This window comes from Bufo gargarizans, chromosome 5 (assembly GCF_014858855.1).
Source record: "Bufo gargarizans isolate SCDJY-AF-19 chromosome 5, ASM1485885v1, whole genome shotgun sequence".
NCBI lineage: Eukaryota > Metazoa > Chordata > Amphibia > Anura > Bufonidae > Bufo > Bufo gargarizans.
The window spans coordinates 457,978,671-457,999,047 of NC_058084.1; the positions used below are offsets into that span (position 1 = coordinate 457,978,671).

The 20,377-nt window shown below is 47.9% G+C and overlaps 1 protein-coding gene across 1 annotated transcript; it reads right to left on the bottom strand.

Moving 5' to 3' along the window:
* Nucleotides 1-1,535: 1,535 nt before the first annotated feature.
* TMEM106B (transmembrane protein 106B) lies at nucleotides 1,536-9,838 on the bottom strand. Its single transcript, XM_044293247.1, has 8 exons — nucleotides 9,693-9,838; nucleotides 7,864-8,085; nucleotides 6,777-6,840; nucleotides 5,221-5,380; nucleotides 3,344-3,484; nucleotides 3,205-3,254; nucleotides 2,891-2,944; nucleotides 1,536-2,660 (listed from the first exon to the last, which is right to left on the bottom strand). The coding sequence occupies exons 2-8, from the start codon at nucleotides 8,075-8,077 to the stop codon at nucleotides 2,528-2,530; spliced, it is 816 nt and encodes a 271-aa protein (XP_044149182.1). The 5' UTR covers nucleotides 8,078-8,085; nucleotides 9,693-9,838; the 3' UTR covers nucleotides 1,536-2,527.
* Nucleotides 9,839-20,377: the final 10,539 nt, after the last annotated feature.

The window sequence follows — 20,377 nt, forward strand, 5'->3', positions numbered from 1 at the left end:
ATGCCCAGATTGCGGTCACCAAGAACATCATGGTCAGGAGGGTCCAGGAAGATTCCCCCAGGGTTCTAGGACAAATTGTCTCTGTAAACTTCCCTTTAAAACTGCCTTCCTTTGAAGATCTGGACAGCAGAAATTTTTGGAAAGGCACTAGAAAAAAGTAGCACAAAAAAAAAAAACAACAACAGGCAACAGCAGTTTTTTTTTTTTTTTAACTTGACTCATTGAGGACTCCAACTATATGATAGGGACTGGACGCTGGGCACCTGATGGACAGAGATCAGGAGCCTGAAGCCACCTGAGATCAGTGTATGAGAAAGAAGGACACTTCTGATGAGAAGCGGGTGGACCATGAGCCCGAAGACTGTGGTGGGGGAACAACCAATGGACTTCTAGGACTAGGGAACCACTGGCTAGAAGCAGTCTAGGGCAAGGTCAAGGAGGCAAGCAAGAAAAATACTCAAGCATGGATCCTACAGGCCACTAAGGAAGGATGCCCTAGAAAAATCTAAAAGGAACCCACCACCACCACCCCCACCCCCACCACCACCTATTCTGGCCCACAATCTGCTCCATACATACTATGCTAAACCTAATACCAGCCTAAAGTCGTCTCCTCTGGCATTGGCAATTCTGCAGGTATGAAATCAGAAAGGAGCTGGGAGCCCAATGGTTATTCCTCGGGGGTGGAGCATATTGCTCCTCTCTCTCTCTCACACCTTCTGGTTCCTTTAGCAGTAGCATGACTTGTCTCTAAGGCAGGTACTTTACTGCCATCTCCTAAACTTCTGCAGATAGCGTTTCTCCAGGCGTCTATTTAAGGCCCGCTAGACACTTGCCAATCAAGTCGCAGGGTGGCGCACTGGTCACCTGCAGAAACTGCATAAATAGCCGTTGCCTATCATATCCCAATTAGATACACTTACTCATAGAACGTATCTAAACTTCTCTCTCTCTGCAGGTTCCGGAGTCGGTGACTGGGTGTACTGTGCCCACCCATTATCTTTATTTCAGTGGTGTCTGGCATGGCTGGATCCAGCAGATGGCTATGGGGCCCCGGCAGAGAAGGATCTAATACAGTCTATCAAAGATCAGTGGCACCCAAATAGACGCTTATCTCCCGTTAAAAATAGCATGTGTTCAGCTTGCCGATTTAAAAAGAACGTGCTGGGACTTGCAGTTCATCAATAAGAGCACATCAATAGCAATGACCACCTACAGCAGGCAGATACACACGCCCATATAGTGCAACCCACAGCCGCTATAGCGCGGGTCAGAAAGAACTGTAAATGCTCATTCATACAATGATCAGAATACGAGAGATACAATAATCACAGGGTCAATCATTAGAACAGATAAAACCAACTAACAACTTCAACATAAAAAATAACAAAGTGGTCAGAGGGTGCAGTGATCGTTACACTGGTTTACCAGGCACCGCGGGCTAAACAGACGGCAAAATTACCCAATCAAGGTGTAAAAAAAATAAAAAATAAAATAGAATAAACACAAAAGATGACCGTTTTTGCAAAAAGACGTCTGGTTGGCATCCAAAATGGCTACTATTACAGCTCCCAGGGTCCTGAATGGTAAGCCTGCTTCATGACGAATTACTTTGGTGGAGGGGATCCATCACTGCGTAACCCAGAACATTTAGAGGGGGGCTTGTATAGTATGTTTTTGTATGTTTTCGTTAGGAAACAGCGCCACTCTAATCTATGGCCGTGTCCAGTACTGCAGCTAACAGCCCACAGACAAGAATGGTAGAGGCCATGTTTTCCAAATTATATACCTCTCCTTTAAGTTCAGGACCCATACAGAGCAGTATAGTAGATGGTGCAAAGGCCTCAAGGGAATCATACATCAATGTCAGAAGGCTGCAAGGAAAGCAGGCGGCATTCATGTCGTTGGCGGTGAAAAGTTATGTCTATACGGCCAGGATGGCAACATTTTGAAAAAAATGGTTCCCCAAACCTATTTAAAAGCAGCCATATTGGTTGTCACCCAGCTTTCCCAAGAAGAGATCCTAAAGATGTCACAAAGAAACGGTAGAAAAAAAAACTAATAACCCATATTAATGGATCTTTTTGCTGTAAGCTCTAATTTTCAGAACATATTAGACGCGTAAGTTGTGTTCCTAGAAAACAAAAAGCATAAAAAAAAAAAAAAAAAGAAAATATATAAAAAAAATATAAATGATATCCGTGCCGTCATAAAACCTAGAAAAGAACTAAAATGATAAAGAATAGTTAAAAAAAATAATTGTAAAACCATGACTATAGTTACTATGTTACCGCACTGCTAAGACACAGAGAACATGTTACTATATACAGACACGTATGTACGCGGGGTCCGAGGTACGAACCTCACCATATGACCAGTGAATGGAGAGCCTCGGCCATGGATTTCAGGGTTAGATCCTAGTCTAGATGCACCAAGAAAAGCCTTCTGCTCCAAATCAAACAGCCAAACCGAACACACGGCTGCGAAAAACCCGACACCGCTCGCGTCTCTTCTCCAACCTCAGCCGTTATTCATGCTTGAAGATGGAGCGGCTTAACTGGCCAAGGTGGTAGGTAGCGTTACCTCCGCAGTCCACGTACTGGTAGACTTCCTGGGACAGCTGCTCCGGATGACCCAGATACGAAATGGTCACCGTTACCCTGTGCATGATAGGAAAATATTACTAACTGTATGTAGAGGGCGAGACACGAGAAAATACTTCCTATTCATTCACATAGAGGGCAGTATTATAGTAGTTATATTCTTATACATAGGAGCAGTATTATAGTAGTAATATTCTTGTACATAGGAGGCAGTATTATAGTAGTTATATTCTTGTACATAGGGGTCATCACTGTAGTTATATTCCTATTCTTACACGGATACTTACTGCATGTTCACCACAATGTTATGAACCTTAATACTTGGCAGCGTGCAGTATGTGCTGTGGAGAAAGAAAAAAATTAAATCATATGTAGATGATATAGAATAGTAACACATACATATAACACCTTCTTAGGAGATGTTTAGTATAAGTAGCCGGGCAGCTGCCATGGCCGGACCCTCTCAGGCTGCGGCATTAATTAACCATAGAGGTAACAAGTTGAGTATTTAGGGATCAGAGTGGGGTCACAGCTCTCGGCCCCTCCACTTAAGTTACAAGGTGCACATAATGTTTATGCAGTAGATGATAGAAATACTCACTACATGTAGTCAAACTCCTTCCCGATTTTGGTAGGGACGGTGTAGTCAATCTGCAATTACAAAAGGAAAATTAATCAACCCCCAATCAACCGGTACCAAGACAAAGCCCCTCGTCCTCAGAGAACTTGGCGTGTCTTACTTGTTTTGTATCTAGGGGCCCGATCTTGGTTACGTTGTTTAACTTTGACTTCCCGATGACGGTTTTATAATACTGCACCTGTCCGGTGATGTTCTCCACCTCTATAGGGTAGAAGTTGTTGTTGGTTATATTCAATGTGTTCTGGGAAAAAAATAAAAATAAAAATCAAGACGACAAGTCAGGTCAACATGAGACAATTGGGTCCCAAAATGTAGGGGCTTCAGAGCAGTTTTGCAGGGGTGTAAGACTGGTGAGGATAAAGAAGCATCAGCATGGAGGTCCAGCACTACCTGATATCACTGGAGATGAATATACCAAGACTAAGGGTCCATTCAATTGTCCGTGAATGTGTCCGCACCCGTTCTGCGGACCCATTAATTCTCTACGGGGCAGGAATGGATGCGGACAGCTCACAGTGTGCTCTCCGCATCCGCATTTCCGGAGCGCGCCCCCGAACTTCCGGTCCGCAGCTCCTGAGAAAAATAGAACATGTCCTATTCTTGTCCGCAATTGCCCGTAGACGGCCCTTCAAAGCAAAGGATTCATTTTTACCTGCTCCCTGCCGCTCCGCGATGCCTCCACTCTGTCCATGTGCCGGTCCCCAGCGTTTCTTCTGGCGCTGCATGGGCATGGTCACATGCTCCACAGCAGCCAATGACAGAAGCAGCACATCACCACTGAAGCCAGTCATTGGCTGCAGTGGAGCATGTGACCATGCAGCGCCAGAAGAAACGCTCCGCACAAGGGCTCATGCACACGACCTTTGACTGCATTGCAGTCAGAAAATTTGGGATCCACAAAACGTGTGCGTTCCGCATTTTGCGCAAAGGAACGTCTGGCCCTTAATAGAACAGTTCTATCCTTATCCACAATGCGGACTATAATAGGACATGTTCTATTTTTTTTTGCGTAAAGACAATGCGGGCACGAAATGCACACAGTAATTTCCGTTTTTTGTGGCTCCATTGAAGTGAATGGTTCCGCATATGGGCTGCCCAAAAAGACGGAAAGGAAAAATATATATATACATTTGTGTGCAGAGCCCCAAGTACGAATCTTCTGTTTACAGAGGCAGGCTGCAAGCGCTTGCTAAAAAAACAAAAAAAAAAAAAATATGAGACCTCTGCTTCCTGTCAGTGAATGAGGATAAACTGGAGCAGACCCGATACGGTTCACAGATGAGGTGGAAGTCACTGGTTCCCTGTGAGCTGAACACATCAGTAGTTTGCTACAATGTATCACTGCAGGGAAAAGTCTCCAGTGTAGTGTAAACTGGATACAACTGAGAAATCCTCAGCGCTGCAAAGGGTGAGATCAGAGCAGGACTTCACCTAAAATGTTTCCAGTCACTGGCAGCAAGCAAAGATCTTGGAAATAGTAGTGATTGGACACCCAGAGCTTTAGGTACAGAAATCTGGAAAACCCATCTAATAGACTGGTGAGGTCACTGATATTGGGGGAATGTATAGTTTTTTGTACCAAGGGTGGATGGCCTTACAGAGCACATGCCAGCAGGATCAACCCCACTAAACCAGGTATACTGCCCCTGCTGATTAAAATGACACCTGTCTTGTTAAAATCTGATGAGGTCGTTCCAGAGTAAAGAAAACTTTTATTCTTTATGCAAACGACAGCAATAGTGCACAAAGGGGCCCCTGGGTGCTCCTCGGGTTTCCAGTGCTGGCCACGCCCCTCAGTGCACCGAAGGCCTCATTGGCATAAAGAATAAAAGTCTTTTTTACTTGTAAACGTCACAACTGATTTTCACAAGACAGGTATCAATTTAATCAGCAGGATCAACCCCAGTAGACAGTATGGTTGGTTTAACGGGGTTGATCCTGCCGACGGTGCTCTTGGCGCAAAACCAAGATACTCACTGTGATGTTAAGATACACTGACGGCCCGCTCTCATCATAAGTCACGATGACGGCCTTAACGCCAACATACTGCACGTCCACCGAGCGCGGGAACAGGAAAAATACCGCCAGTCCAGAAAGGAGCAAGCAAACAGTGACCGATACAGTGACGTACAGCTTCCTGTAACGAGTGTAAAGAGACAGAAAAGGGACTTTTAGTTTTATAAAATGCTGATACACAAGGTTCTGCCAGGGGGAGGGGGCTTTGGGTTGGACGCCCCACTCAGCCAATTGCTGGCCGCAACAGTGTCCAGCCTCAGGCAGTGACTGGCTGTGTGTCAAGCCCAGAGCAGGAAGTGGAGAGCAGCATCGGGGGGAAATCGGTGAGGCAAGTAGTGATTTTTTTTATTTTTAACCCATTCCACCCCTAAATAAAATTATTCCACTGGGAAACACTTGAAAATGCAGAGTTGGTAGCAGTTAACACCTAATCTGATAATCACTCCCACCATCCACACCACAATCAGAGGCTTCCCCAGGGTGGTGAGGTCTAAACTGCTGAAGATGCTTCATGGAGACGTAATCCTTCAAGGAACAGTCCGCTGCCCCCAACATCAAGATCTACGGGTCCCCCAGGTGTAGGGTACCGCCAGACTGATCTACTATGTGGCCAACAATCAGACTCCGTGAGCCACTGGTGGGGAGGTTATTAAGATCGGAGTTTCATACTCCAGGAGGTGCACTGGAGTAAGATGCGCCAAATTTACTTAAAGGAGTAGGACTCTTAAAGTTTCAAAGCAGCACCTGGATCGGAATACCTTTGTAATTCTACAAAAAAAAATTTTTATTATATGTAACTACTGAGTTATTCAATAAAACGTCTCTTCCTTATTTCTCTGTCCGCTTTGACGAGCTGTGACAGGGAGAGAGCTGCAGCAAAAAGGACACCCCCCCGTCCCCCGAGCTGTGATAGGGAGACAGCTGCAGCTAAAAGGACACACCCCTTGAGCTGTCAGATTGAAATAAATCTAGCAGAACAATTGGAGCACTGACTGGGGAGATCTCTGGATCCATGTGAGGTACAGGGCTGGTTCTAGCTTTGTTAGAAAGAGATTGTCATGTCCTATAGCAGGCATGCTCAACCTGCGGCCCTCCAGCTGTTGCAAAACTACAACTCCCACCGTGCCCTGCTGTAGGCTGATAGCTGTAGGCTGTTAGGGCATGCTGGGAGTTGTAGTTTTGCAACAGCTGGAGGGCCGCAGGTTGAGCATGCCTGTCCTATAGGATGTCAGATTTTCATTTTTTTAAATTAATCATGGGAGAACGCCTTTAATGAATTTTGTTAATCTTCTAGCAGTCTATCCCCCAGAAAAGCAGTTTCTGGCGTAAATGATATTGTATATTTTTGTGAAAAAACCAACATGTGTCAAAGCTTTCTACTACTGCCCTGATAACGTGGTAAAATCTCCTAATTTTTGGTACTTTCTTTCGGTTCGCTTTGTGAGCCGCCTCAGGTTAGGGACTGTCAAAAAAAAAACACACATAACACAAGTAGAAAGCTACAATATAACACTTACGTTCGTCTGGGGCGCAGTCTTTGATCACTGTAGGGGATCAGAGCCACAAGCTGATTTTCCCGACCTGTAATACAAGAAAACTGTCACTCCTGGCGAGAAAATTCAAAAATGTTTAACACGTGAAATACCGTAATCTAGAACCGTGACGCCTCAGCCCAGCTGGGGAAATGGAAATGACAAATCTCCCAGTGCTTCACCATTAACAAGGCAACTTAGAGGCAAATCTCCAGGCCCCTCCCCTCTACCAAGACCACTCCCCCTGATTGAGGCCCCTCCCCTTAGTCTATGAGCAGCATTTCCCTGATGATCATCTTTTCCGCTCTGGTCGTTGCAGTTTATAATCGATCTGACCTTGCTGCTGTCATACAAATGGCCTCTCCATGTAATGATTTCCTGTAAGGCTGATGCTAATGAGCAGAAGTCAATCTAAACAAGCAGAGCTTCAGTATAAAGCCAAGGGGATAGGCAGTATAGCAGCCTGAGCCTCTGATGAAACAGGATTACAGACTACCTTAGACTCAGACAGACAAAGCAGGTCAACGGGAGCCGCTCAATATAACGCGTATGCCACCAAAAAAGCGCAATCGGACAGATTTTAAAGTGCGAGGCAGGAAGCACAGAACTTGTGAGCGCAGATCACAGCGCATTAACATTCTCGCCGCAGCTCGTTCACTGTATGTTACGCTCTGTTAAGCGCCTCTAATCACATTACTCCCATGAAATACAACCGTCACGGTGTGCACGTTCAGTTTATATGCGACCTGTAATACTGTAGGGTGTAGGAATACAGCCGCAGAGAGTGAGTGCAGCATGCAGGCACCAGGACACGGTAGCTTAGAACTTAAAGAGGTGTTGCGGTTGTTTCAGTGAGTACAGCGCTCGGCTATCACTGAATCCCCATAGAAGTGAGTGAGATGACGTATTACACAGCGTCCACTCCTGTGTGGGGTCCTCCTGAGAGAGGCGCTCCCTGTAGCCTCCTTCCACTCTGGCTGATGAGGGTCCTGAAAACGGAAGCCCCTCTGCTCAGAATTCATTAATAGGGTAGGGTTTGTTTTTTGTCTTGTGAATGACCCCCTCATCTCACCTCTTGGGATGCGTCCTGTTCCTTGGCACGTGGCGCAGGTCACACTGTCCTTCCCGGTGAACTCCACATATGGGAAATGGGAAACATCTCCGTTCCTGCTGTCCTCGTGAGTGTCCGACTGAACGAGAGCGCTGGTGTCGTCAGAGGATACACCGCCATTGCTCATCCCGTCCTTCGGCGCGTGCTGCGTCATGCGAGAATACGACTTCCCCATAGTGGAGACTGGAAGAAGAAGACATAAAATGGAATATGCAATGTGACGGATACGGGTGACGCTTGTGTGCATGAGGCTAAAAACGGGCGGTCACCAGAGCCCACCACCATGAGGCCTGTTGGACCCGGCTGCTAGGAACCTGCGGAGTAAGGCCTCATGCGCACAAACATATTTTCTTTCAGTGTCCGTTCTGTTTTGTTTTTTTGCAGACCGTATGCGGAACTATTCATTTCAACGAGTCCGCAAAAAAAAAAACGGAAGTTACTCCGTGTGCATTCCGTTTCCGTATGTCCGTTATGCAAAAATAGAGCATTACGGACAAGGATAGGACTGTTCTATTAGGGGCCGGCTGTTCTGTAAAATACGGAATGCACACGGACGTCATCCGTATTTTTTGTGGATCCATTTTGTGCGGACCGCAAAATACATAGGGTCGTGGGAATGAGCCCTAAGGCAGCAGAAAACAGGTGTGAGTTCACAGGTAGCAGATCTGTCAGATGCCAAGGTGCAGCAAGAGAGTAAAACAAGCCAGAGTCTGAGCCAACACAAACCAGAAGACAAGAAGTTAATCCAGAAACAAGCAGAGGCTAATACACAGGACGGTCCAGGAAAACCAAGGTCACAGGCACCGACAACAGTAAGGGCTGAATTACATCCCCTCCGAGCCTGATTGTCCCCGTGTCTGGGCTCAATAACAGGTCAACCAGCCGGGCAAGGCAACCGGAACAGCCGTGTGCTGGAATGTGGCTGGGCAAGGTCCTGACCCAGATACTACATGTTACATATCCATCCTCCATACACACACGCATATTACATATCCATCCTCCATACACACACGCATATTACATATCCATCCTCCATACACACACGCATATTACATATCCATCCTCCATACACACACATTGGTGATCTGCACCCGCTCCACTACTGGAGGTTTTCGCCGGGGGACCCCCTTCCATAGGTATCATACTATATCTCATTGGATGGGGGAGGAGGGGTGAAATCCGGGTCAGCCGACAGGTCTCATTCTCCTATTCTACTGACAGATTAATAGAAACAAGTAGAATCTGAATTTGCTGCAGCTTTGGCTGCGACTAGTGACAGGAACGGCTCTTTACCATAAGGAATTGTATGTCAAGACATCACGGCAGTATAATAGCTGTACCGCCACCAGCAGCACTCCTACTGTTGCCATACTACAACTCCCACTGTGCGCCATTCACTTCTATGCAAGTCCTGAGAATAGCCTAGCAAGAGTGCATACTGGGAGTTGTAGTTTTGCTGCGTCCATGGTGACATCACGGGGGGGGGGGGGGGGGGATGCACAGGAGACTGACTACAAGACCCTCCATCTAAGATTATAAAACCAGAGGCACTCAGCAGGACACTGTGGGGGTTGTAGTCCTCCTAGTTAGGGGGGAGTCACATTGCCTTCCATCACAGCAGACTGTGCCACTCCAGCCCGTGTCACACTACAAGTCCCAGCAGGTCCCATCACAGCTGGAGGGGAGCACAGGTGGCCCCTCTCCTGCTTGGACTGCTCCGAGCCTGGCAGTGATACACAGTCTCTGGGCTGGTGACGTCACACTGGAGGGTCGCACCAGCCTGTACTCACTGTACGGGGGTCTCTGGCCGTCTGTGTGTCTTCTCTGTCTCCTCAGCTGCTCGGTGCTCGCTCTCTCTCTGTTATGGAAGAAGGCCTCTCCTGGTGACGTCACACACTACGGGGAGGCGCACGGGACAAACTAGTCCCAAGAGCGCGGCCCGAGTCATGGTCATGAGGTGTGAGCAAAGGTCTGTGTACAGGGTGTGTACAGGTGTGTGCAGGTGTCAGCAGTGGGGCGTTATATCAGGAGGGATAGTTACTAGGTCTGTATACTACAGGGTGATGACAGCAGGGAACTGAGTCCAGCGCTTTATCTCCACTGAGGAGCCGGCAATTGTCGGGAAGGAGCTTCCTCCCTGATAATTGATGGCTCCATGTAATGCAGCGATAGATAGAAGCCCAGGACAGCAGAAACCAGAAATGGTACGCTATTTATTTTTGCAGTATTTATTGCTGCGGTGTTTATTGCTGCGGTATTTGTCGCCGCGGTGTTTGTCGCCGAAGTGTTTGTCGCCGAGGTGTTTGTTTGCCGCCGCGGTGTTTGTCGCCGCGGTATTTATTGCCGCGGTATTTGTCGCCGCGGTATTACACATCAGATCTTTCTTAACAGTTTTTCTTGCTTGAGAAAGGCTCTTGGGACAGAGCGGACACCTCGGTGCGGAGCAATAGATGCTTCTCTATTTCTGATTTCATTCTGGAGAGCGACAACTTTTTTCTACTTTTAGGCTTCTTTCACATTTCCAATAAAAATACCCGGCCGGCTGTTCCTGGTCGGGCGTTGCTGGATTCTACGGTTCATCATCGGTTCCCCATTGACTATAGTGGCATCTGCCATCCTGCATAAGTACCAGCAAATACCGCCGCCGGAGCAGCCGCTCAGATCAAACATGACGGAGATGTGAAAGTAGATAGAAAAACGCTGCGCTCTCCGAATGTCATGTAAGACTGGGTGCGAGCATGTGTGACCCCGACTAGCTATCCCAACCGCGTCCAGGGAAAACTGCAGCACTCCGCAGAGACACGGCGGAAATCACTTGTTGCACTTTTATTCAAGCCATTGGAGATCTACAGTTTTCCTTAGGTACAGTCTCTCACAGAAGTGAGTCCACCCTCACATATACAGTATCTCCCAGAAGTGAGTCCACCCTCACATATACAGTATCTCCCAGAAGTGAGTCCACCCTCACATATACAGTATCTCACAGAAGTGAGTCCACCCCTCACATATACAGTATCTCACAGAAGTGAGTCCACCCTCACATATACAGTATCTCACAGTAGTGAGTCCACCCCTCACATATACAGCATCTCACACAAGTGAGTCCACCCTCACATATACAGTATCTCACAGAAGTGAGTCCACCCCTCACATATACAGCATCTCACACAAGTGAGTCCACCCTCACATATACAGTATCTCACAGAAGTGAGTCCACCCCTCACATATACAGTATCTCACAGAAGTGAGTCCACCCCTCACATATACAGTATCTCACAGACGTGAGTCCACCCTCACATATACAGTATCTCACAGAAGTGAGTCCACCCTCACATATACAGTATCTCACAGAAGTGAGTCCACCCTCACATATACAGTATCTCACAGAAGTGAGTCCACCCCTCACATATACAGTATCTCACAGAAGTGAGTCCACCCTCACATATACAGTATCTCACAGAAGTGAGTCCACCCTCACACATACAGTATCTCACAGAAGTGAGTCCACCCTCACATATACAGTATCCCACAGAAGTGAGTCCACCCTCACATATACAGTATCTCACAGAAGTGAGTCCACCCTCACATATACAGCATCTCACAGAAGGGAGTCCACACTCACATATACAGTATTCTCACAGAAGTGAGTCCACCCTCACATATACAGTATCCCACAGAAGTGAGTCCACCCTCACATATACAGTATCTCACAGACGTGAGTCCACCCTCACATATACAGTATCCCACAGAAGTGAGTCCACCCTCACATATACAGTATCTCACAGACGTGAGTCCACCCTCACATATACAGTATCCCACAGAAGTGAGTCCACCCTCACATATACAGTATCTCACAGACGTGAGTCCACCCCTCACATATACAGTATCTCACAGAAGTGAGTCCACCCCTCACATATACAGTATCTCACAGACGTGAGTCCACCCTCACATATACAGTATCTCACAGACGTGAGTCCACCCTCACATATACAGTATCTCACAGAAGTGAGTCCACCCCTCACATATACAGTATCTCACAGAAGGGAGTCCACACTCACATATACAGTATTCTCACAGAAGTGAGTCCACCCTCACATATACAGTATCTCACAGAAGTGAGTCTCCGGTACGGTCTTAGGCGGACTTTCACCCAGGGCTCGGTGACAATGTCATGCTCGATCAAGGTGGTCCGTCCAGGAAGGTCAGAGAATATGTCCCTATTCCGACAAACGAATTCTCTCACCTCTTGTGCTTGTTTGGTCGACAGTCCGTCCCCTATCGTCGCCCCAGCGGCGTTCTCCGGAACACCTGGTGACCCCGGGTCACTCCCTGACGTCCCGACAGAGGGCGGGCTGTCTCCAAACAAATTCTCTCTGTCTCTCCAAGGCTTTAGTAGATTCACATGATATACCTGTTCGGGCTTCCGCCGCCCTGGCTGGTATATCCTGTAATCAACTGGGCCCACTTTCTCCTTAACTTCATAAGGTCCTTGCCACCAGGCCAAGAATTTACTCTCGACCGTGGGCACGAGTACAAGAACTCGGTCACCCGGGTGAAATGTCCTTACCCGGGCGGATCGGTTATATACCCGACTCTGGGCCAGTTGTGCCGCTTCCATGTGCTCACGGACGATCGGCAACACGACCCCTATTCGGTCCTGCATTTTTCCTATGTGCTCTATCACACTTTTATGAGGCGTAGGCTGTTGCTCCCATGCCTCGTTAGCGATATCCAGTAGCCCACGGGGATGTCGCCCATATAACAACTCAAAGGGCGAGAACCCTGTGGACGCCTGGGGTACTTCCCGTACCGCAAACAAAACATAGGGCAACAGTAAGTCCCAATCCCTCCCGTCCTTAGCCACGACTCTTTTTAGCATGGACTTCAGGGTCTTATTAAACCGTTCTACTAACCCATCGGTTTGGGGATGGTAGACGGACGTGTGCAGGTGTTTAATATTTAATAGCTTACACAATTCCTTTGTTATTTTGGACATAAAGGGTGTCCCCTGGTCCGTCAGAGTCTCCTTTGGTATCCCCATCCGGGCGAACATACTCATGAGCTCTTTAGATATTACCTTGGATGACGTATGGCGCAATGGGACCGCCTCCGGATAGCGAGTGGCATAGTCTAACACTACCAGGATGTGTTGGTGACCTCGGGCGGATTTAATAATGGGACCTACCAGATCCATGGCGATCCTTTCGAAGGGCACCTCTATAATGGGCATAGGTACCAGTGGACTGCGATACTGAGGTTGGGGGCTAGTCACCTGACACACTGGACAGGACTGACAGAACCTCCGGACTTCCTCATATATCCCAGGCCAATAGAACCGTTGTAGAATTCGCTCCAGCGTTTTCTTAACCCCCAGATGACCACCCAACACATGCGCATGCGCTAAATCCAAGACCATTCGCCGGTAAGGCTGGGGCACCACCAGTTGTTCCACCACCTCCTGCCTCACCTTGTCTACCCTGTATAACAGGTCCTGGTTATAGGCCAAGTAAGGAAATACGGTATCGGCGCCGGGACGCTGGGCAACGCCATTAATCACTGACACACCTTCTCTAGCCCGCAATAATGTCGAATCCTGGAGCTGTGCGGTCCCGAAGGTTTCTCGGGTACCTCCAGATGCAGGATGGACAAACTTTCTACTGTCTCACCCGCCAATACTTCTAGGGGAAACCGGTCAGGGTTACACTCTACCTCCCCTATGGTGACCCCTACAGCTGGGGCCCCTGCCTCGGGGTCCTCGGGCTCGGGACCCAGACATTTTTCTTCCCCACAGGTAGGCAACCCGTTCCTCCACAAAGTCCAGAACAGGGGAAAGTCCCTCCCCAATATTGCAGCATAAGGGACCCGTCTCCCCACTCCGACGACATGCGGTACCTCCTTCCCACACACCGCCAGGGTAACCTTAGTGGTGGGATACTCCCGGCGATCCCCATGTATACAGACAATGGTAAGGGTTCGCCTTTCTGGGAGTTTTTCCGTTACCAGCGACTCATGGACCAGAGTTACCAGGCTCCCAGAGTCCAGCAGGGCCTGCACGGAGTGTCCTTTAACAACGACATCACACACCAGAGGGGTGTCCGCAGCCAGCAGGGGGTCAGCTATATACACCGGTTGGGCATAAAAAGCGGACCAGCGAGCGAACCCGCAGTCCATGGGTTCGGATGTCCTAGGGCAGTTGGCTGCCACATGTCCCCAGTCCTGATAATGTCAACATCTGATCCCCGCAGCCTCCCTCCTCCCCAGGGTATTCCTCCCACGGACTGGAGATCCACTCCCCCCCCCTTATGAGGTGGGATCCCTTTTTTGAGTCCTGCGCCAAATCCTGAGTGGCCATATACCTCTCCACCAGGCTAACCAGTTGTTCCAGGTTGCCTGGATCGCCTTGTCCCACCCAGCGCTGTATGGCTCTCGGGAGGGTACGCACGAACCTGTCGACCACGACCCTTTCAACCATCGGAGAAGGGCTCAACATTTCAGGCTGGAGCCATTTTTTACTAGGTGAAGTAAGTCAGGCTTGTGACCGGGCGGGTCGGGACTCGGAAAACACCCACTGATACACCCTGTGCGCTCGCACATAGGTGTTTACCCCCAACCTGGCCAAAACCTCACCTTTTAGCCTCTCATAGTCCTTGGCCTCATCGCGGCTGAGGTCAAAATAGGCCTTTTGTGCGTCCCCCACCAGAAAGCCGCCACCACCTCGGCCCACTGCTCCAATGGCAGCCTCTCTTGCTCTGCGGTTCTTTCGAACACTGTCAGGAATGCCTCTATAGCATCTTCCGGACCCATTTTCCTCAGGGGGGATCAGACTTTGTCCCTGGCGGTAGACACAGTCGGGGTTGTCGTGGTTGAAACTCCTTGCAGGGATGTTCGCACCGACTCTTGCATGGCTACCAGCTGCTGCATTAGGAGATTGTTTGTCTGCTGCTGTGCACACATAGCCTCCTCATGTCTTTTTTGCTGTAGCTCATTACTTTCCCTCTGAGCCTGCAATGCCTGTTGCTGCTGTACATTACTCTGAATCAGGTGCTTAATGGCCTCCTCCATCTTGTCAGGAACTATACAACTTATAGGACATGCAGTCCAACACAACTGCAGGTATGCACGCATCCACCAGCTCCGTGATGTCATCATAGAGTATGGAAGAGGATTCCCGTGGAACCTGTGAAGCTCTAGTGAACTCCAAGCCCAAGAGAGTTAAGGCAGTGCTGGAAAATAATGGAGGCCACACAATGTCACGACTATGGTATTGGTCGGGACTCTTTGGGTCGCATGCAGTTGTCAGCGGTCTGCTTGTTGTCTACTGCAGGTGAGGGCAGTTAGTATGTTGTCTCACGCGTGGTTGCCGCTGGCAACATGATGTTGTTGGCAGTGTAGCAGCCTGAGCTGGTTGCTAGGCGGCTCGCTGTCAAGGCATGCGGTTGCATCTGCAACGTGTGTTTGTATATGTTCACTTTCTATGTTTGGTGTGCTCGGGATTTAGGCTACTTTCACACTTGCGTTCGGAGCGGATCCGTCTGCATTATCTTTCAGAAAAAAATTAGTCAGACGGATCCGTCCAGACTTTGCATTGAAAGTCAATGGGGGACGGATCCGTTTGAAATTGCACCATATTGTGTCAACTTCAAACGGATCCGTCCCCATTGACTTACATTGTAAGTCTGGACGGATCAGTTTGGCTCCGCACGGCCAGGCGGACACCCGAACGCTGCAAGCTGCGTTCGGGTGTCCTCCTGCTGAGCGGAACGGAGGTCAAACGGTGCCAGACTGATGCATTCTGAGCGGATCCGCATCCACTCAGAATGCCTTCAAACGGAACCCACAAGCGGAACCCCGAACGCAAGTGTGAAAGTAGCCTAAGTTGTGTGTGCATTTCCCCTTTAAGTGACACTTACCTTGTCTGGTGTTGGAAGGGTTAACTCCTTTCCTAGTATGTTTGTGTGGGTGTGGCTGCTTGGGCTATTTAGCTCCTGCTGGATGCCTGTAGCTGAGGGGTACTCCAGCCATGCTCTATGCTGGAGTCATCCTCCTGGTCTTATATGCCATCTATCCAGTGAGGGCCACCCTTGTGGTCACAAAAATATATGTATGATGTTAAGAAGATGTTTTTATGCTCTCTATGTTTGCAGCTATGGGTGTCCTGGTTACCTGTGTGATTTGCGGTGTGTGCTGTGTCCTTAATGTTTGTGTGGACATCAGTACTTGTGCACGGGTTCCAGTCAGCGTGTCTGTGGCAGGTAGGTGTAGTACTGGTTTAACTCATCTGCCATATCCATATGCTGTATATGTTTCCCCTCTCCTTGGCCAGTGGAGACTCGTCCGTGTCTAGGAGGAACAGGTCGTCTTACCCTGCTCCTAGTCCAGGGATTTCCTGAGGGCTAGTAGGGACCCTAGGTTCTGGAGTATGAGCCCTCCTACCATCTGGGTTGGCTCATACGGTTGGGAGTCAGGGTCAGAATTAGGGACACGATAGGAGGTGACCTGCTCCCTGATACTGTCGTCCTGGCCTAGCAGCTACCCTTATCCTATTGACATCGCACGGTTGAGGGTTTCCCCCACTCTCAGCCGTGACACACAAAATATTGACACTTTGGGAACAATTTGGCCATTTTTACTTAGGGGTGTCCTCACTTTTGTTGCCAGCGGTTTAGACATTAATGGCTGTGTGTTGAGTTATTTTGAGGGCACACCCAATCTACACTGTTATACAAGCCGTACACTGACTGCTGTACATTGTATCAAAGTGTCAGATCTTCAGTGCTGTCCCATGAAATATAATAACATATTTACACAAATGTGAGGGGTGTACTCACTTCTGAGAGATATTGTATATGTGAGGGTGTACTCACTTCTGAGAGATATTGTATATGTGAGGGTGGACTCACTTCTGAGAGATATTGTATATGTGAGGGTGTACTCACTTCTGAGAGATATTGTATATGTGAGGGTGGACTCACTTCTGAGAGATATTGTATATGTGAGGGTGGACTCACTTCTGAGAGATATTGTATATGTGAGGGTGCACTCACTTCTGTGAGATGCTGTATATGTGAGGGTGGACTCACTTCTGTGAGATGCTGTATACAGCCAGGTCCATAAATATTGGGACATTGACACAATTCTAACCTTTTTGGCTCCATACACCACCACAATGGATTTGAAATGAAACGTACAAGTTGTACTTTACCTGCAGACTGTCAGTTTTAATTTGAGGGCATTTACATCCAAATCAGGTGAACGGTGCAGGAATTACAGCAGTTTGCATCTGTGCCTCCCACTTGTTAAGGGACCAAAAGTAATGGGACAATTGGCTTCTCAGCTGTTCCATGACCCGGTGTGTGTTATTCCCTCATTATCCCAATTACAATGAGCAGATAAAAGGTCCAGAGTTCATTTCCAGTCTGATATTTGCATTTGGAATCTGTTGCTATTAACTCTCAAGATGAGATCCAAAGAGCTGTCACTATCAGTGAAGCCATCATTAGGCTGAAAAAACAAAACAAACCCATCAGAGAGATAGCAAAAACATTAGGCCTGGCCAAAACAACTGTTTGGAACATTCTTAAAAAGAAGGAACGCACCGGTGAGCTCAGCAATACCAAAAGACCCGGAAGACCACGGAAAACAACTGTGGTGGATGACCGAAGAATTCTTTCCCTGGTGAAGAACATACCCTTCACAACAGTTGGCCAGATCAAGAACACTCTCCAGGAGGTAGGTGTGTGTGTCAAAGTCAACAATCAAGAGAAGACTTCACCAGAGTGAATACAGAGGGTTCACCACAAGATGGAAACCATTGGTGAGCCTCAGAAACAGGAAGGCCAGATTAGAGTTTGCCAAACGACATCTAAAAAAGCCTTCACAGTTCTGGAACAACATCCTATGGACAGATGAGACCAAGATCAAATTGTACCAGAGTGATGGGAAGAGAAGAGTATGGAGAAGGAAAGGAACTGCTCATGATCCTAAGCATACCACCTCATCAGTGAAGCATGGTGGTGGTAGTGTCATGGCGTGGGCATGTATGGCTGCCAATGGAACTGCTTCTCTTGTATTTATTGATGATGTGACTGCTGACAAAAGCAGCAGGATGAATTCTGAAGTGTTTCGGGCAATATTATCTGCTCAGATTCAGCCAAATGCTTCAGAACTCATTGGACGGCGCTTCACAGTGCAGATGGACAATGACCCAAAGCATACTGCAAAAGCAACCAAAGAGTTTATTAAGGGAAAGAAGTGGAATGTTATGCAATGGCCAAGTCAATCACCGGCCCTGAATCCGATTGAGCATTTCACTTGCTGAAGACAAAACTGAAGGGAAAATGCCCCAAGAACAAGCAGGAACTGAAGACAGTTGCAGTAGAGGCCGGCAGAGCATCACCAGGGATGGAACCCAGCGTCTGGTGATGTCTATGCGTTCCAGACTTCAGGCTGTAATTGACTGCAAAGGATTTGCAACCATTTTTTAAAAAGTGAAAGTTTGATTTATGATTATTATTCTGTCCCATTACTTTTGGTCCCTTAACAAGTGGGAGGCACAGATGCAAACTGCTGTAATTCCTGCACCGTTCACCTGATCTGGATGTAAATACCCTCAAATGAAAGGGCTTCTGTCACCCCACTAAAGTCATATTTTTTGGGGGGGCTACTTAAATTCCTTATACTGCGATATATCAATATATAATGTTCTTACTCATTGTCCTTTAGTAGTTTCTTAAAAAAACTGACTTTTATAATATGTAAATGACCTCTCTACTTGCTGGTAGCTGCCGCATCCTCCTTTCATAAAGACGCCCCCTCCTCATGTTGATTGACAGGGCCAGCGAACGCGCTTGTCTTCTGGCTGGCCCTGTCTGAGTTCAAAATCTGGTGCCTGCGCCATACCTGTCTTCAGTCGGCGCAGGCGCACTGAGAGGATGGCGCTCGCTCGGCCGCTCTTTCCTCAGTGCACCTGTGCCGGGTGTAGATGTGACGTCATCGGCATAGGAGCATTGAGGATGGAGCGGCCGAGCGGGCATGCTCCTCTCAGTGCACCTGCGCCGACTGAAGACAGGTACGGCGCAGGCGCCAGATTTTGAACGCAGACAGGGCCAGCCAGAAGACGAGCGCGTTCGCTGGCCCTGTCAATCAACATGAGGAGGGGGCGTCTTTATGAAAGGAGGATGCGGCAGCTACCAGCTAGTAGAGAGGTCATTTACATATTATAAAAGTCAGTTTTTTTAAGAAACTACTAAAGGACAATGAGTAAGAACATTATATATTGATATATCGCAGTATAAGGAATTTAAGTAGCCCCCCCAAAAAATATGACTTTAGTGGGGTGACAGAAGCCCTTTAAAGCTGACAGTCTGCAGGTAAAGCACATTGAGTTTGTTTCATTTCAAATCCATTGTGGTGGTGTATAGAGCCAAACATGTTTAGAATTGTGTCAATGTCCCAATATTTATGGACCTGACTGTATGTGAGGGTGGACTCAGTTCTGTGAGATACTGTATATGTGAGGGGTGGACTCAGTTCTGTGAAATACTGTATATGTGAGGGTGGACTCACTTCTGGGAGATACTGTATATGTGAGGGTGGACTCACTTCTGTGAGATACTGTATATGTGAGGGGTGGACTCAGTTCTGTGAAATACTGTATATGTGAGGGTGGACTCACTTCTGGGAGATACTGTATGTGTGAGGGTGGACTCACTTCTGGGAGATACTGTATATGTGAGGGTGTACTCACTTCTGTGAGATACTGTATATGTGAGGGTGGACTCACTTCTGGGAGATACTGTATGTGTGAGGGTGGACTCACTTCTGGGAGATACTGTATATGTGAGGGGTGGACTCACTTCTGTGAGATACTGTATATGTGAGGGTGGACTCAGTTCTGTGAGATACTGTATATGTGAGGGGTGGACTCAGTTCTGTGAAATACTGTATATGTGAGGGTGGACTCACTTCTGGGAGATACTGTATGTGTGAGGGTGGACTCACTTCTGGGAGATACTGTATATGTGAGGGGTGGACTCACTTCTGGGAGATACTGTATATGTGAGGGTGGACTCACTTCTGGGAGATGCTGTATATGTGAGGGTGGACTCAGTTCTGTGAGATACTGTATATGTGAGGGGTGGACTCAGTTCTGTGAAATACTGTATATGTGAGGGTGGACTCACTTCTGGGAGATACTGTATGTGTGAGGGTGGACTCACTTCTGGGAGATACTGTATATGTGAGGGGTGGACTCACTTCTGGGAGATACTGTATATGTGAGGGTGGACTCACTTCTGGGAGATACTGTATATGTGAGGGTGGACTCAGTTCTGTGAGATACTGTATATGTGAGGGGTGGACTCAGTTCTGTGAAATACTGTATATGTGAGGGTGGACTCACTGCTGTGAGATACTGTATGTGTGAGGGTGGACTCACTTCTGGGAGATGCTGTATATGTGAGGGTGGACTCACTTC

What these genes read in the sequence shown, in the direction of transcription:
- TMEM106B (XM_044293247.1), bottom strand. Translation starts at nt 8,077, where the DNA reads ATGGGGAAGTCGTATTCTCGCATGACGCAGCACGCGCCGAAGGACGGG. An exon ending in AACAGGACGCATCCCAAGAG is followed by an intron (nt 6,841 to 7,863) that starts GTGAGATGAGGG and finishes CTTGTATTACAG; the next exon opens with GTCGGGAAAATCAGCTTGTG. An exon ending in AAGGAGTTTGACTACATGTA is followed by an intron (nt 2,945 to 3,204) that starts GTGAGTATTTCT and finishes CTTTCTCCACAG; the next exon opens with CACATACTGCACGCTGCCAA.